This window comes from Perca flavescens, chromosome 10 (genome assembly GCF_004354835.1).
Source record: "Perca flavescens isolate YP-PL-M2 chromosome 10, PFLA_1.0, whole genome shotgun sequence".
Taxonomy (NCBI): Eukaryota; Metazoa; Chordata; class Actinopteri; order Perciformes; family Percidae; genus Perca; species Perca flavescens.
The window spans coordinates 33,758,968-33,776,160 of record NC_041340.1 but is presented as its reverse complement, the minus strand read 5'-3'; the positions used below and the strand labels follow the sequence as shown (position 1 = coordinate 33,776,160).

At 43.7% G+C, this 17,193-nt stretch overlaps 1 protein-coding gene across 1 annotated transcript in view; it reads right to left on the bottom strand.

Moving 5' to 3' along the window:
• Positions 1-17,193, bottom strand: part of aff2 (AF4/FMR2 family, member 2) — a 153,665-nt gene that overhangs the window by 135,461 nt on the left and 1,011 nt on the right. Inside the window, exon 2 of the mRNA XM_028588832.1 lies at positions 12,085-12,518. Coding sequence (XP_028444633.1) covers positions 12,085-12,518 — 434 coding nt within the window. The remainder of the gene's footprint in view (positions 1-12,084; positions 12,519-17,193) is intronic.

Here is a 17,193-nt window from a genome sequence, read left to right as displayed (position 1 = left end):
AATCAATGCTAATAATTCAATAGTATATTTTATTATACTCTCAAAGAAACCATTCTACATAAACAGGTACGTTTACTTTTGTATGTACATTAGCTGCAAATACCTCTCTATTGTTACTAAAGTAACATTTTGAATACAGGACTTTTATTTATAATTGATTATTTTTACACTTTGGTATAGGCCCTGTTAGCGCCTACGTCACAATTACGTCACGGCGCTAGCTGGAGGCAAAACCAACGGAAAACTGGAGGCGGCCAATACAAACCAGCACTGAGTCGGCTAAACAAGGAGCTTACAAAATGTCATCTTGTTGTGTTGTTGGGTGCCAGAATCAACAGAGTAACGTAACATTTAATTGAATACCTGCTGCCACTGCCAGACAAAAAAACACATGTTAGTAACACATGGGTACCGAGTCAACTGTTCTCTGGGATATGTTTTCATGCTAATCGAATGTGACCAGTTTTAGCACAAAACCGCTAATTAGCTTATAACACTAGTCGTCGGGGCACGGTTAAAGTAAAAAGAAATTGATATTTCTATACCACTAACAAGGCTCAAAATAGCACCACACTTCCACGGTAGCATAATGAGGGTCCCTACATGTAAACCGAAACATTGAGAACTTTGTAAGTGTACAGACAGTTTATTGAAAAGGTAGTTTATAAAGACAGTACTATTCGCGTATACAGGCAGGTGCCATCTTGGGAAAACAGTCATGACCAGTTGAACCACGAACAGTGTGCTTGAGCTACGTTACTGGTTGCACGGCGTTCGTCGTGACACACGTGTTATTAACCCCTAGCTTTATTTTGCTCCGGATTTGTTCTTTAACGAGACGACTGGACAGAAACAATCATCAAAAAAATTTTGTGTTTGCAGTGCCCACTTCATATCAGGTAAGGTAACGTTAACGTTACTAAACCTTATCAGAAATTGGGGAACAAGTGATTTGTCTCGTAACGCAAACTTTTTAGTGCATAAGATAACGTTAGTTAGCCAACGTTAACCGTTGTTAATATTACCAGGGACTAAAACATAAAAGCAAACTGTGTCATTTTCCTTTCTACAGTTACCATGAGTGCAATTAAAGAAAGGAAGAGGGAACACTGAGAAGGCCCACGTTATCTATATCTATGTGTCATTGCTAACGTTTGCCACTGTAGTCAACCAAAAGGGTAGCTAACGGTAGCTAGACTGACATTTGCTCCAATTATAGCTTATTATTTTGAAGGAGAGGCTTTTACGGATAAGGACAGCCCAGACTTCTCTACTTTTTTTTTCCCACCACTGCTCATAATTCTTGTAATAAAATGTCACAGACGACTGCGGCTTTAAACTATGAATTACATTCTTGACTGTGTGACCCCATGGCACCGGGTACATGCTACTGCTGGCACACTAAGCCAACAGATCACTGGAGCAGGCGATGTGGCAGCTGCAGTAAAAGTGCAGGGATTGACTGCCGTGACACCCCCGGTCAACGATCAGCGGGAGCCGCTGCGCGCCCAGCTCTCAGCCCTGCCCCGGATTGAACCGCAGACCTCAGATTCCACCGGCGGAAAATGTGAAATAACAGCAGTTTCATCTGACCAGCCTGTTGAAAAATGTCTAATTCAAGAGGTGTGAAGGGTGCGGGGGATTTACCAAATATGCGAGATGACAGCACTTTGAGGGGCGATAATACACACTATCAGCCTCTTAAAATGACAGCAGAGATCAATGCTGATCATTGCAGCTAATCCAGCCAACACAGCTATCATGTTAATCCTCAGGGTAAACAGTTAATCTCAAATCATATTCCGACTGTTATAAAACAGCACAGCTGAATAACTAACTGCTCTGTGGCAGCCGCAATCGTCATAAACCCACCATACTGTGTGTGTGTGTGTGTGTGTGTGTGTGTGTGCCCTGTCTCTTAGGAAAAAACAATCTGTATAAAGTAAATGTAAAGAGAAATGTAGCAATGTACTTTTGACGTTGTCAGCAATTGGTTTTTTTTCTGTTTGTACATCTTCGCGCGACATTACATAACATCACCACTTTGTTTCACATGAACTCAATATCACAAAGAATTAGTGGGAGAAGAAGTGTTCTGATCCTTTACTTAAGTAGAAGTATTCATACCACACTGTAAAAAAAAAAAAACTCTTTAGTAAAAGAGTAAATACATGATAACCTACGTCTGATGGCAGGGACCCAGGTTCCATTCAGCCCAAGATTATTTGTTGTGGGAGATAGGCCAACCCTAAGCAGGATGGATAAGCACATTAGAAGCTGGGTCCAGACTAATTTAATGATGGTCAGACAGATTATTTTAAGAGGATGGAAGAATAAAGGAGTGGCGTCAATCCGGCAGTGGGCTTGTGAGATGGCTAGGGTGGCGGCGTTTGAAAAAAATGTCATAAAGGGTTTGCCAGATTGGTTATTCACACTAGAAAATGGGTGAGGACTCCTAGGAAACTTTGTGCTGGGGAGAGACGTGTATGATGGGCTTTTGGTGTTGTCATTTACTGTATACATATGGTTATTTGGTTTATTATATATTTTGTTGAATAGTTTGGAATATTGTAGTTGCTGTGTCATCTTTTCTTGATTTGGTCTGGGTGGGTGGTGATGACTGGAGGGGGGGGGGGGGGGGGTTATATTTTGAATATAATATATTGGAATTGGCCGGTTTTCACGTGCTTGGCGTCTGTCATTGGATATTCTTCAGCGTGTGTGCAGAAGATAACAAGTTTGCAATATGCAACATCTGCAAGGAAAAAGTAGGGCGTGGAGGGACCACACCAAAAACCACAATCACATTTTTTCAGTTGGATATTGGATGTGAAAAGAAGGAAATGGTTCTAACGTTGCACTTTAGATGTGTGTGAATTTCCCACACCAGGAGTAATTTATATAGTTAAATAGTAAAATGTTCTATTAAAGAAAAGAAAGAAAAATAAATATTTGTGTGTGTGCTGTAAAGTGGTTAGAAAAAATGAAATCGAAATTGGCTAAAATCAGTATTGGCTGGCCTAACTCAAAGAAAATCTGAATCGGCCTGGAAAGTTGTAATCGGTGCATCTCTAGTTAATCACAAAAAAAAGGACAGAGTAATCGTACTGAGTTACATCACACCACTGGAGAGAACAGACAGACTATGCCGGATGATTTTTTAACAATCCTGAAGATGATCTGAGCTGTTAACATCTTGAACTTCAAACCCCAGAGAGACTAGCCCGGGCTGCTGCCCTGTCTCCTCCTGTGATCTCTCTTATCACAGGGCACCTATTGCTGCGATGACACCCCTGCAGCACCTTGCTGATGGGAGACCTCCCCCCCCGTGCCATTTGGCTGAAGTATATTCCTCCCCAAGCACCGTCTTCTCTGTCCTACTGCAGCCACTCAAGAGTAGTTTGATTCACTGGACTGTATTCTTTGTTTCTAGAAGGCGATTTTACAATCATTTTATCATCAGCATATAAAAAGCTAAACCATTGCATCTTCCTCTCTCTCAGCGAGGCAATTAGCCGGCTCAATGAAAATCAAATAAATTCAAGTGTTAAAAAGCTTCCCATGAGTTACAGAGGAGCGTTGCTTTCACAAGACTGATACAGCATCGCCATTCAAAGTTTCCACAAGGTACTTGCTGCCTATGTAAATGTATAGGCACTGATATAGTGAAAGATGGTGTCGTGTGTGTGTGTGTGTGTGTGTGTGTGTGTGTGTGTGTGTGTGTGTGTGTGTGTGTATCTGTATACGTCTCGGTCGTGAGTTGACAGGCAGCCTGAGGGAAAGAGAGGCCTGATGGGTATTATGCAAATGAAGCCAGCTGTTTGCTGCATTGGCAGACTTCCTCGTAACTCTCTTCTGGTTGTGATGAAAGTGAGAAAACATCTTCTCCCTGTTTCCCTCGTCGCCTCTCCCTTATTTCCTCGGAGAAGGTATTTCTATCTACCGTCATTTTATACACACCCTTCTCTCCACCTTTTACCGCTTTTCCCCGGCGACTGCCTGGCTATCCTTCTGCACTGTTACAGTAATGATATGTACAAACAGGCAAAGCTTTCTTAAGCATTTGTTGACTTCTACAGCCGGAAGTAAATTATTCCGAGGCTCTGAATCCACAGCGCACTGGAAAACAAACAAACAGTTTTTCCCTGAATAGGTCTCATGTTAATTCAGATATTTTATTACTGCAGAGACACTGCTTCATTTTAGTCAGTAGAAGCTTCTCTCTCATTTGTGTCTCTCCTCTCATTCCTGTCCTCCCTCACTCTGCCAAACATGGCCACTTCCCTGCAGCAGACACGGACAACACATTCTCACTCCTCTCTCTGAGGACCGACGCTCAGTGGGTCCTATCTCGCACCTGGCGTGGCGCCAAGCCCGACGCAAGTGTCTTTGCTAGTTTAAGGCTGACGCGGTTGTCAATTTCCCGTCCAACGCCCACGTCGTTTAAATAGCAAATGCACCTGGGCCCATCTGTGCGCCCATGGGCGTGCTGGTCTTACAGGGAGGTGTGTTCAGGTGCATTCTTGGCGTATTGCTATCTTGAGGCAGCGTGATCGCGCCATTGACCAACAAAAAGCGCAGCATTTCATTGTTATTTTAACAGCAAATTAATGAAAAGGGGCCTAGGCCCGTGCACAGCGCGTGCACACTATGCTTGTTACACACACACACACACACACACACACACACACACACACACACACACACACACACACACACACACAGGGAAGCGCAGCAGCACAAATATGCAAAAGATTACAAATAAAAATATTACGGTGCAAATCTGCCATCATAATAGCAATGCTACGAACACGCCTGGCTTTTAAAGGGAATGGGAGATCATCTCTGATTGGTTTATTGCATGTTACGCCCAAAACACACCTATGAATTAATGAAGACACTAAATACAACCCTTTTGAACCATGCGCCCGGCGCACGGACCATTTTTTCCGCCGTCAAACTAGCAAAAGTGGATTTGCACACGCCCTAAACGCACCTGCGTCGTTAAAATAGGTCCCAGTGTGTGATTGCACGCTTGCACTGGTCGGAGTTACGTGACTGAAGTACATGAACACACACAGTGGGGGAATAACAGGATTAAAAAAACTAGATAACCGACAAACGTCCAGCCCTACCCTTTAGCTTAGTTTTTGGTCTCCACCAACTCCTGAGGGAAATATCAGGCTCTTTAGCTGCTAAAAGCTCCACTATGTTCACCAGCTAGTAACTTGGTCTGTCTGCTGCTTTCTGCTTCAAAACAGGGTTGATGAGAGCAAAGAGAGTGAAGCAATAAAGTAGATGGTGGGGATGGCGCAGTGGATAAGACGCATGTTTTTGGTGATACATCAACCAATGTGTCCCTGAGCAAGACACTTAACCTCTAGTTGCTCCAGAGGTGTGTGATCTCTGACATATATACCAATTGTAAGTCACTTTGGATAAAAGCGTCAGCTAAATGACATCTAATGTAATGGTATGGGCTGTAGCGTACAGCCCATTACATTATATTTATGGCGTTCCACTTCCGGGATTGTTCAGGTTGTTTGTTGTTGCCATTTTAAACTCCAGTGGATTTGTGAGGACTATGGTTAACTGCTCCTCAGATCTCTGCAGGGTAAATCCAGGCAGCTAGCTATACTATCTGTCCAATCTGAGTTTTCTGTTGCACGACTAAAACTACTTTTCAACGTACACATCTTCCAATAAACCAATTTTTTTTTTTCTCCCATGCAGGAATGCTGTGTGGGCTAGCCAGACCATCCTCCGCAGTGCTGTGGAGGAGGGTCTGCCAATGTGAGACTATGCGGGCTGTAAAACCAAAACAATTAGCTCTAATGACTGAAACCTTGTTGCAAGTAATATTTCTCTGATATCAGCACCACAGCTCTTCCACATTCATTTACTGCTATTAAATGCAATAAAAAGTATTGATTAGTGCAGCTTTAAAATGACCCTTCACTCTAAAAAGCTGACTGTTTGGATACGCGAGGTTACAAACTATGATGTCTGCAAGCTCACCGCTGTAGCAGGACATAACTATTTCTAACCACGGCAGAAGGATCTTAATGCAACGACTCCACGAGCATATGCCAATAAATCAGTACAGCTGATGCCAATTTGCACTGGCTTATCCAACTCCAAGATTCTCAATGTAGCAAATGAATATGCAAATTAGCATATGACATCATCTGGCACCTTCAAGCAACACTTAGCGCTGCATTCCCTCAAGCAGCGGCGCCACAGATGCCAACATTACGTGTTTAACCTACCAGAACTAAAGTTAGCGGCTAAAACATCCCAGGAAACTTCTGGTGACATTTGCACCATTTGCCCTTTGCTAAATACACTATTTTGTGGCGCAGTTAATTTGTTAAAGCCAAGCACGACTTTCATCTTGCAAAAGTCGGAACAAAACGTACAAAAGATACATTTTAGAGCAATAAAATCTGAAAAAATATCCATAATCCAAAAACTTGGATTAAGAGACACACCAATTTGTTGGAAATGTAAGACACAGGCTATGGTCCTGTGACAAGATCCAGGAATTTTGAACCGGGATACATGATACCCTCAATCAATCAATCAACAATTATTTATATAGCTCCTGCTTTACAGCAACAGTAAGTATCCAAAGTGCTTTACATCAAGGAAAAGAATAAAACAACATAACATACAGTAAAAAGAATGAAAACATTAAAAAAACAGGAGGAGGAGAGGGAAAATGTCACACTGCTACTATGTATTAAGAGCCATTCTAAATGAATAAGTTTGGAGTTTGGATCTAAAAAGAGCTGTTATGGTGTAAATGTCAGGGGGTAACCTGTTCCAAAGTCTTGGGGCAGCAACTGCGACCTGCGGGATGGACAGGCACATAAGGAGCTGGGTCCAGACTAGTTTAATGATAGCCGGACAGATTCTTCTAAGGGGATGGAGGAACAAAAGGGTGCCGTCAATCAAGGGCCAGACTGGGTCAAAAATTCCAGACTGATGTCATGAGGTGGCGTATGTATAACACGCCAATTTGTATGCCATTTTGGCGTGTTATCAAGACGCATACTGGCTTTTTAGCGTGTCTATCAGTGCCGTTTGGCCTCCATTGACTTCCATTACCTTGCCATTGCGTGTGAATGTACGCCGTAGCGAGTAGTATGAAAGGGCGAAAATCCACGTAGGGAGGTTGGTCGGGGGGGTGGATGGGTCAGACAACACAGGACTTTAACACAGATAACACGCCACTTGACTTTAGAAAGTGGCGTGAAAATGAAATGTTTACATCCGCTGTATACAGCGTAGACATACATGCAGATAGCTCAAAATGTGTACAGATAACAGATAATTGAAAGTGGGCGTGTATGTTTACGCAAAGTCATGATGTCATGTTGACAATTCAGCCCTGCATATTTTTGTACTGTATTACTAGTCGCGAACGACACTCACGCACTGGGTCAGGCTAAATGGGGTGAGTCCTGACCCCACCCACCCCCCTCCCCCACCTATGGATGTAGCACTGTAGCGAGTAAGTCCGTCTAAATTCAGTTTAACCAGACAGCTGACAGCCGGGTTTTTTTTATAAGTTCAAATGCCCACGTCGACTTACAGTACAGGCCAAAAGTTTGGACAGAGTTATCAAAAAAAGCAAAGGGTGGCTACTTTGAAGAATCTAAAATATAAGACATGTTTTCAGTTATTTCAAATTTTTTTGTTAAGTACATAATTCCATATGTGTTCATTCATAGTTTTGATGCCTTCAGTGAGAATCTACAATGTAAATAGTCATGAAAATAAAGAAACACATTCAATGAGAAGGTGTGTCCAAACTTTTGGCCTGTACTTAATACCAAGCTGGTGTGTTATATAAAGGCGAGATCTTTTCATGCAAAAAAGGCATAAAAGAATGCTTTCTCTGGGAGCAGAATTGATTTGGTTGGTGTTAGCCTCATGGTTATTACTGACTGAAGGTCTTGGTCTACCCTGCTTCTTATTTACCGCTACATTAGTGGTGAGGCGCCACGCGCACCTCTACACACACGCCTGACGGAAACACCTCAGCGGGCCTTCAAATCAGTGTGAAATTACATCAGCTTTGAACTACATGTAAATGAAACTTGTCACAGTGCTGTTTGGAAATGTCGCCTGTCACCTCCATGTTTACCTTCTCGCAGCCTCGCTCGCAGGGCCTCGCAAATATACCTGTACATCCACTCGACTCCTGAATGAGAATGCAGTGGAGACTATTGAATGTGTACCCAGAGGAGAATCGGAGGAACTGGAAGTGAGTTTCATTCTGGACAATGATTGGCTCCAGACTGGCTGTGATGTCATACATTTTGCTGGTATGTCCATGTGTTAAACACAGATTTAAGGTGAGCTCAGAGAAGCTCTAGCATGCGGAATGTAAAAAAACAGACTTCTTTTATCAGTCTCTGCATCTCTCATCTCCATGCGTGTTGTAACTATGATATTTATGCAATTTTATGCGATGAAATTGCAGGAACTTGCAAAAACTGCAGTTTGATGAAAAAGAGAAAAAAAGTGATTCCCCCTAACACCCTGCTTTTCGTTGATGTTCACGTCGCGTAATTACGTCACTTCATAACGTCACTTCATAACGTTCCCATGGTAACGGGAAAATGGCTGCTCTTGTGTGAAGTAAATGCAACATTTTTCAACTTCCTGCTAAGATAGATGGGACTTTTTTGCAACGAAAATGCGGGGATTATGAAATGATGCAAGCCCCGCATATTTTGCGCGGAAATCGCCAATTTATGCGGCGAAAGTGCGGCATATTTGAAAAAATGCGGCCCCCGCATACATATGCGGACTTCGGCTGATTATGCATTGAATTATGAGATCGCATAATTGCGATTTTCTGGAGGGACTGAATGAAGTGGACAAATAACAAGGTCACATGAGACACAGCCATCTTCTGACCATATACATACTGGGAACTATATTCTCAGAAGGTGAAGCACTGCTACTTCTGCTACTTGGGCGGAGTGATTTGCTCGCTGCACCTGAGAAGCCCCGTGGTGAGGAGCAGAGAGTAACAACGGTGCTTTTCAGGTGTTGCGCTAATCACTCCGCCCAAGTAGCAGAAGTAGCAGTGCTTCGCCTTCTGAGAATATAGTTCCCAGTATGTATACGGTTAGAAGATGGCTGTGTCTCATGTGACCTTGTTATTTGTCCACGCTGTGACTATACAAATCACAACATGTAAACAGGAACATGTTGGGGTTATTTTGTCAATTATTGGGAGCAGTAGGCTAGATGGAGCCGGTCACCTCCAGGATCTGTGCTAAGCTAGGCTAGCGGTGGGTGCGTCAGACAGAGTTACAACACGCATGGAGATGAGAAGGGGATGTATGGACTTATCTAACTCTGGGGGACACAGTGAATAAGACAAAGTCCCAATAAGTCGGCGGGTTCCTTTAGGTGTTAAACGCGTGTTCTAACTATGGTTCTAATTTTAATTTTAAAATAATGTATTCTTATTGGCATGCTGTCGGTGGCTTGTATATGTAATGAAACAACAGTATTAACAGCTAAACGTTACAATATCTCACACTGAATCAATCCTCTCACAAACACACACAACAAACACTTGGGAATAACAGGCTCAAATCAATAATTCTATAGTGCTAACAGAAGGCTTCCACGTTAGTTTAAAGGCCTACTGCACACACAGACAAACAAACACACCCTCGACACACACTCGCAAAAATCACAGAACCGTGAGCCAAATATTGAGTATTTCAAACACGTTCGTGGCACGGGAACTCATTTGAAAATCGTTAGAAAAGGAAAATCAATCATGCCGATCCACGCCACAGAAATGTATTTTACTGCTCTTGTGCTTATGTGACGCATCAGGACAACCACTGTTACTCTCTGTTACTATGATGCCAAACCTTCAGTTCACACGTTCAATAATCAGAAGGGTATATGTGGACATTTAACCTTGTATGCTGCCATAAAGTGAGCGGCAGGATTCTCACTCATTCTTTCATTTGGTCTCTGGTATGTCTGGTTCAATCCTCCGTTTTGCTACTATTTGCTGTTTAAGCTGCAGAACACATCCAATAACTCATCTAACCAGAACAAATACAGCGATGATAAGGTGCCGTAATCAGTCAGTCATTGTCTTCCTCTATCCCTCCTTACTCTTGTCCTCGTCCTCTACAACCAACCCCCCCTCCCCCCCCACTTCCTATAATCAGTCTCCCCTTTTTCTCTCATATCCCTCTCTTCCTCCGCTTCAGTCCTGCATTGAGTTTACATTTTCCTTCCAATAAATTCTCCCCGGAGTAAATATGAGAGGAGTGAAAACTAAGTGGTAAGCAGGCGATAACGGTGCATCCATGGATGTGTGGGTGAAACAAAGTAAAAGGAAAACCACTCACGGCCATGACTGTGCTTACTCTCTTTCTCACCCTCCATAAGAAAGTGTTGAAAGTAAAGTACATTTTAATTCCCTCCCAGTCTCCCTTTGCTTTTTTTTTTTTCCTTCTCGGTGTGCCATATGCTCAAAGCGCCATCTCGGGCTTGCACGCACACACACACACACACACACACACACACACACACACACACACACACACACACACACACACACACACACACACACACACACACACACACACACACATTATCAAAGCACAGGAACAGCTGGCTTGCTCGATATGGATGACTACTCGGCCTGTCAACCAGTTTCACACAGCACACAAACACACACGCATCATCATCATCAAGCCGGGTGTTTCTTGCTGTTTTGAAAAGGAAAGTGAGTGAGTGAGAGATAGATAGAGGGAGAGAGAGAGGGGGAGAGAAAGAGAGAGAGAGGGAGAGAGAGAGAGAGCCAGACAGGGAGCTAAGTGAGTGAGTCAGAGAGAAAATTGTGGAGGAGTTTGGTACTGTCAGATTCATTTGACATTTCAATTAGCCAAACGTGTGAATATTCACCACGATATCGTTTAATAAAATAATAATGGATTCGGGGGGAAAAAAAGAGAGTTGCTGGTATTACTGTATCGAAAAAATGCAAACATGCACTCAAAACTACGACATCAGAAGCTCATACAGCATGTGTCACTGTTAACCAACTCAACCAAATGCGAAACATGAAGACATTTTAGATTTTTTTTTTTTTGCCATGTAGGTGTGGTTAATACCCTTAGAATAATGTTAAGGCATTTAAGCAGGGATGGGTTAATTTAAGTGCCAAATCCTAAGAATAAAGTTATAATAATACATGTTATTACCATATGATTATGCATATGGTTAAATTAAATAAGCTATGCAAATGGAAGTGTAACCAAATAATTAATTGGGCTACATCTTCGTTCTTTCAATTCAATTTGTTTTAAACAATAACACTTTATGTCAGCTGTCATACTCAAACATACTCATATTTAATTGCAAATGAGGAAATTAGGTGAAGGGAGCTGAGTTTGAATTTCTCCATGCACTTTAAAGACAACATAGCTTGCTAAAGCAGATCAGCTAGGTCGTGTTTAGAATGCACGGAGAAATTAAAACTCAGCTGGAGGAAAACACGAATAACTTTTAAAAGAAACTTGAAAGAAAATGTATGTTGGCAAAACTTTTTTTTTTTACCTGGCACTTTCACATGGATAGTAATCAGGGTTTCCTTCATTGTATTGCAGGCCTGGTGGCCCACCGGGCTTTAGTGGCCCCCCACCAGGCCTAAGCCACTGGGAATTATTTCTTTTATGTATTCTTAAGATGTTTTTTAAACTACAGTTACAGTGGGGCAGCCCGCTTGGAAACGTAGACGTAGTCATAGTTTTAAATCTCCAGGTAGCTTTAAGCACTGACTTAATCTAGGGCTCTATGGAATCTGTCCTATATCTATCTTATTTTTTTTAATTCTCAATTTCGCAATTCCGTTCGTGATTCTGTTATCACAGAAACTATTTAGCTCTACATTAATGCTGCCATCAGTCTGTGACTGGCCCCAGGCAGGCCCTTGTTGAAAAAATAAATAAAGACACTTGTCACCAGGCCTAACAATTTTTCTGGGGGAAACCCTGGTAATAGTATAAGTCATAGTCATTGTTCTCTTACCTCCCCTGCGTGGCTGAGACTCAGTTTTGGCAGTTTATTCTTCGCATTCCCAGAGTTTCCTCCGTAAGACTGACTGTTGTTAAATCCCTCTGTGGCCACTAAGGGGGGTTTAAGCTGGGGAGAGTCACTGGGCGCCTGGTCCTGGCCATCCATTGGTCGGACATACGCTGTGGGCTTCTGCTGGACTGCGATGGGCTTCCCCGATAGGCTACCAGGTGGGAAGGTGGGCGTGGTCAGTCCAGATGTGGGAGTGGTTAGACCAGGAGTGGGCGTTGTCAGAACTGATGTGGAAGCCAGCGGAGAGGAGGATGTAGAGAGGTGACAACCGGTCTCATTTTCTAACGGGGAGGATTTAAAATGTCCACCATTTTCTGTGTTAGTGGAAGACTTAAAATGGCCACCGTCCATGGTGGAAGATCGAAAATTGCCACCATCTGTGAAGAGAAGGAAAAAGGAGAAAAATCAAAAATAACCAAAACAACACCTGTTATAGGAGAATATTGCTCTGCTCTGTCAAAATCTAATGACGGTTGAACGCCAAAAATTCTCTCTCCCAGATGGATGGAAGCAATCACAATCAAAGCAAATTATGTGTTGCTTGGTGGTTTGGAAATCAACTGAAAGATGTGGTTATCATTGGATGCAGATGTTATTTTCAGAAATCCCACCCAAAAGGTGATAGAGTCTGTTTCACACTGAAAATTATTCAGTGAAATTATTCATCAGCACTCATGGCTCCAGCAAATACAAAGATTAGCCGTGAATATCAAAATGTAGGAAGTCCTGTTTTTGTTGTGTGAATGGCAGGTTTAATCAACCACATTCTGAGATATTCCCCATGGTTAAAGGAATAGTTAGTCATTTTGGGAAATTTGCCTATTCTTCAGGAGAGATGAAAAGATAGATGGCACTCTCGTGTCTCTACGCTAAATATAAAGCTAGAGACAGCAATTTATTAGCTTATTAGCCAAGTTCACGTTGTGTTGTTTTGTAATCATAAAGACCAAGTGGGTAAAAAAAACAAACATTCATGGCAGCCTCTTAATTGTAGTTCAGAGATAGAGATATTCAGAATTTCTGACAGCGACCACCTGTTAAAAAGAACTAGCTTATTTATCAACAAATGTTAGCAAAATGGCTGCAAAGCTCAAAACGCTGGTATTTACGTAAAAAAGTAGCTAATTTAGGATATTTGAATAATGTGATTACAAGACTTAGGAACATGGGTAAACATCTTGAAATGCCTGAACACTCAACATCCGAATAACGGGAGGTTTTCATGTTCCTCCCATTCTGCTGACACTGCATGAATGCAGCACTAGCTTAGCATAAAGAAGCAGCTAACCTGGTTCCATCTAAAAAAAAAAAATCTGCCTATCAGCCCACTTTAATATAACATTTTAAAATTTAGAGGTGCTGGTAGGCAGAACCAAGGGGGTAAGCTTCGCTTCAGAACTCGAACCTCCAATGGCGCCATTATGATGCTACAAAGCGATCACCTCCCGTTAGCATCCCATTGACTGCCATTCATTTTGACGTCCCTTTGACAGCGAATAACTTTACATCTGAAGCATTTAAAGACTATTTGTCCATTGTTTATTTCTAAAGAAACACAACAATGTATAAAAGGCTCCATTACCTTGTATCTCACGTTATGGCTCCGTAACAGACGTTTTTGTAAAAATAGGCTAACGATTGTGTCATAACCAAGCGACTTACTGTCGCATAGTAGAGGAATTACGGTATAGTACAGGAGAAGCTCGCAGGCAGTTTTGACTTACTTAGTTTAATTACTAATGTTAACTAGCATTTTAGTTAGCAATAATTAGCCTGTGCCCATGTTATCTCCTTACATATACCTACGCTCTCCGTCTCTGTAAGATTGGGAATGGAAATAATGCTATGTTAAGCTAAGTTAACTGGCTGCTGGCTCTAGCTTTACATTTAGCAAACAGATACAGGAGTGCTATCAACTTCTATTTTTCTAAAATGCAGAGGTGATGGTAGGCAAACATTTTAACGAAGGACAGAGACAAGCTAGCTGTTTGTCCCTGCTTTCAGGTTTTATGCTATTTAAAGCTAAGCTTACTGGCTGCTGGTTCTAGCTTTTCATTTAGCGTACAGATACAGGAGTGGTATCGACTCCTTGTTTTGTAAAGTTTAGAGGTGCTGGTAGGCAGATTTATTTTAATACTGGACAGAGCAAAGATAGCTGTTTGTTCCTGCTTCCAGTTTTTATTATGTCTAACGGCTGCTGGCTCTAGCTTAGGGTGACCAGATTTCCAGGAACTAAAGCCGGGACACTTTGCGCGTGACCGTAGTGCTCGTGCACGCACACACTTTTTAACATGAACATGTGCCAGCCCATGTCAGGAGGGTGGGGGAAGACTCTGGACAGACCTGGTAAGCCCAAATGGGTAGTCTGGCTAAATTGGGAACGTCTGGAGGAGGCCCCTGTCCGACAGACTTTCAACTCACACCTCCGGCGGAGCTTTTCGTGCATCCCTGTGGAAGCTGGGGGCATTGAACCCGAGTGGACAATGTTCAAAGTTTCCATTGCTGAAGCCGCAGCTAGGAGCTGTGGTCTTAGGGTCTTAGGTGCCTCAAGGGGCGGTAACCCACGAACACCGTGGTGGACACCGGTGGTCAGGGAAGCTGTCCGACTGAAGAAGGAGTCTTTTCGGGATATGTTATCCCAGAGGACTCCGGAGGCAGTTGCAAGGTACCGAGGGGCCCAAAGGGCTGCAGCCTCTGCCGTGAAAGAGGCAAAGCAGCAGGTGTGGGAGAAGTTCGGAGAAGACATGGAGAAGGACTTTCGGTTGGCACCAAGGAGCTTCTGGAAAACCGTTCGCCACCTCAGGAGGGGGAAGCGGGGAACCATCCAAGCTGTGTACAGTAAGGATGGGACACTGTTGACCTCAACTGAGGAGGTAATAGGGCAGTGGAAGGAGCACTTTGAGGAACGCCTAAATCTGACTAATACGCCCTCTATGGTAGAGGCAGAGCTGGAGGATAACGGGGGATTGTCGGCAATTTCCCTGGTGGAAGTTGCTGAGGTTGTTAAACAACTCCACAGTGGCAAAGCCCCAGGGATTGATGAGATCCGTCCAGAAATGCTTAAGGCTCTGGGTGTGGAGGGGTTGTCTTGGTTGACACGCCTCTTCAACATTGCGTGGAAGTCTGGGACGGTGCCTAAGGAGTGACAGACCGGGGTGGTGGTTCCCCTTTTCAAAAAGGGGGACCAGAGGGTGTGTGCCAATTACAGGGGTATCACACTTCTCAGCCTCCCCGGTAAAGTCTACTCCAAGGTGCTGGAAAGGAGGGTTCGGTCAATAGTCGAACCTCGGGTTGAGGAGGAGCAACGCGGATTCCGTCCTGGTCGTGGAACAACGGACCAGATCTTTACTCTCGCAAGGATCCTGGAGGGAGCCTGGGACTATGCATACATGTGTTTTCTGGATCTGGAGAAGGCATATGACTGGGTCCCCCGAGAGATACTGTGTGAGGTGCTGCGGGAGTATGGGGTGAGGGGGTCCCTTCTCGGGGCCATCCAATCTCTGTACAACCAAAGCAAGAGCTGTGTCCGGGTTCTCGGCAGTAAGTCGGACTCGTTTCAGGTGAGTGTTGGCCTCCGCCAGGGCTGCGCTTTGTCACTAATCCTGTTTGTAGTATTTATGTACAGGATATCGAGGCGTAGTCGGGGTGGAGAGGGGTTGCAGTTCGGTGGGCTAGGGATCTCATCGCTCCTTTTTGCAGATGATGTGGTCCTGATGGCATCATCGGCCTGTGACCTTCAGCACTCACTGGATCGGTTTGCAGCAGAGTGTGAAGCGGTTGGGATGAGGATCAGCACCTCTAAATCCTAGGTCATGGTTCTCAGCAGGAAACCGATGGAGTGCCTTCTTCAGGTAGGGAATGAGTCCTTACCCCAAGTGAAGGAGTTTAAGTACCTCGGTGTCTTGTTCGCGAGTGAGGGGACAATGGAGCAGGAGATTGGTCAGAGAATCGGCGCAGCGGGTGCGGTATTACATTCAATTTATCGCACCGTTGTGACAAAAAGAGAGCTGAGCCAGAAGGCAAAGCTCTCAATCTACCGGTCAGTTTTCGTTCCTTTCCTCACCTATGGTCATGAAGGCTGGGTCATGACCGAAAGAACAAGATCCAGGGTGCAAGCGGCCGAAATGGGTTTCCTCAGGAGGGTGGCTGGCGTCTCCCTTAGAGATAGGGTGAGAAGCTCAGTCATCCGTGAGGAGCTCGGAGTAGAGCCGCTGCTCCTTCGCGTCAAAAGGAGCCAGTTGAGGTGGTTCGGGCATCTGGTTAGGATGCCCCCTGGCGCCTCCCTAGGGAGGTGTTTCAGGCACGTCCAGCTGGGAGGAGGCCTCGGGGAAGACCCAGGACTAGGTGGAGGGATTATATCTCCAACCTGGCCTGAGAACGCCTCGGGATCCCCCAGTTGGAGCTGGTTAATGTGGCTCGGGAAAGGGAAGTTTGGGGTCCCCTGCTGGAGCTGCTACCCCCGCGACCCGATACCGGATAAGCGGACGAAGATGGATGGATGGATGTGCCAGCCCAGGTCAGATATAGACACAGACAGAATAGACACAATTTTGCCAACAGCACACATAGGTCTACTGCTCACAATATAATGGGTTATCTCAGTTAATATTCGTGAACTTTCTTGGTATGTAGCCTACATATCTAAGAAATAATATTAAAACACATTGCGTGAGTTTCGTGGGGTACCAACTTCATTTTTAAAAAGTAAAGCATTCTTTTGGAAAATGCACCCACTGAACTTTTGAAAAGGTATTTTTCATTGCATGGCACTAAACACATTATTTGGAACTGCTGCCACAGGCTTGAACTAAAGTTATGGTAACACTTTACGGGAAGGGTACATGAATTATGAATTAATGCATGAATTAATTCATGATTTGTGAATTACTTAATTCCTTTATATCTTATGAATCATCAGGAATTGACATGAGTTCAATAACCTGTTTTGCCTTTCATCACTTTGATTATTTGGAATGGTTTTGTATAGGGGTGCAACGGATCACAAAACCCACAGTTGGATTGGATCACGGTAACAACTCGGATTAATGTTCG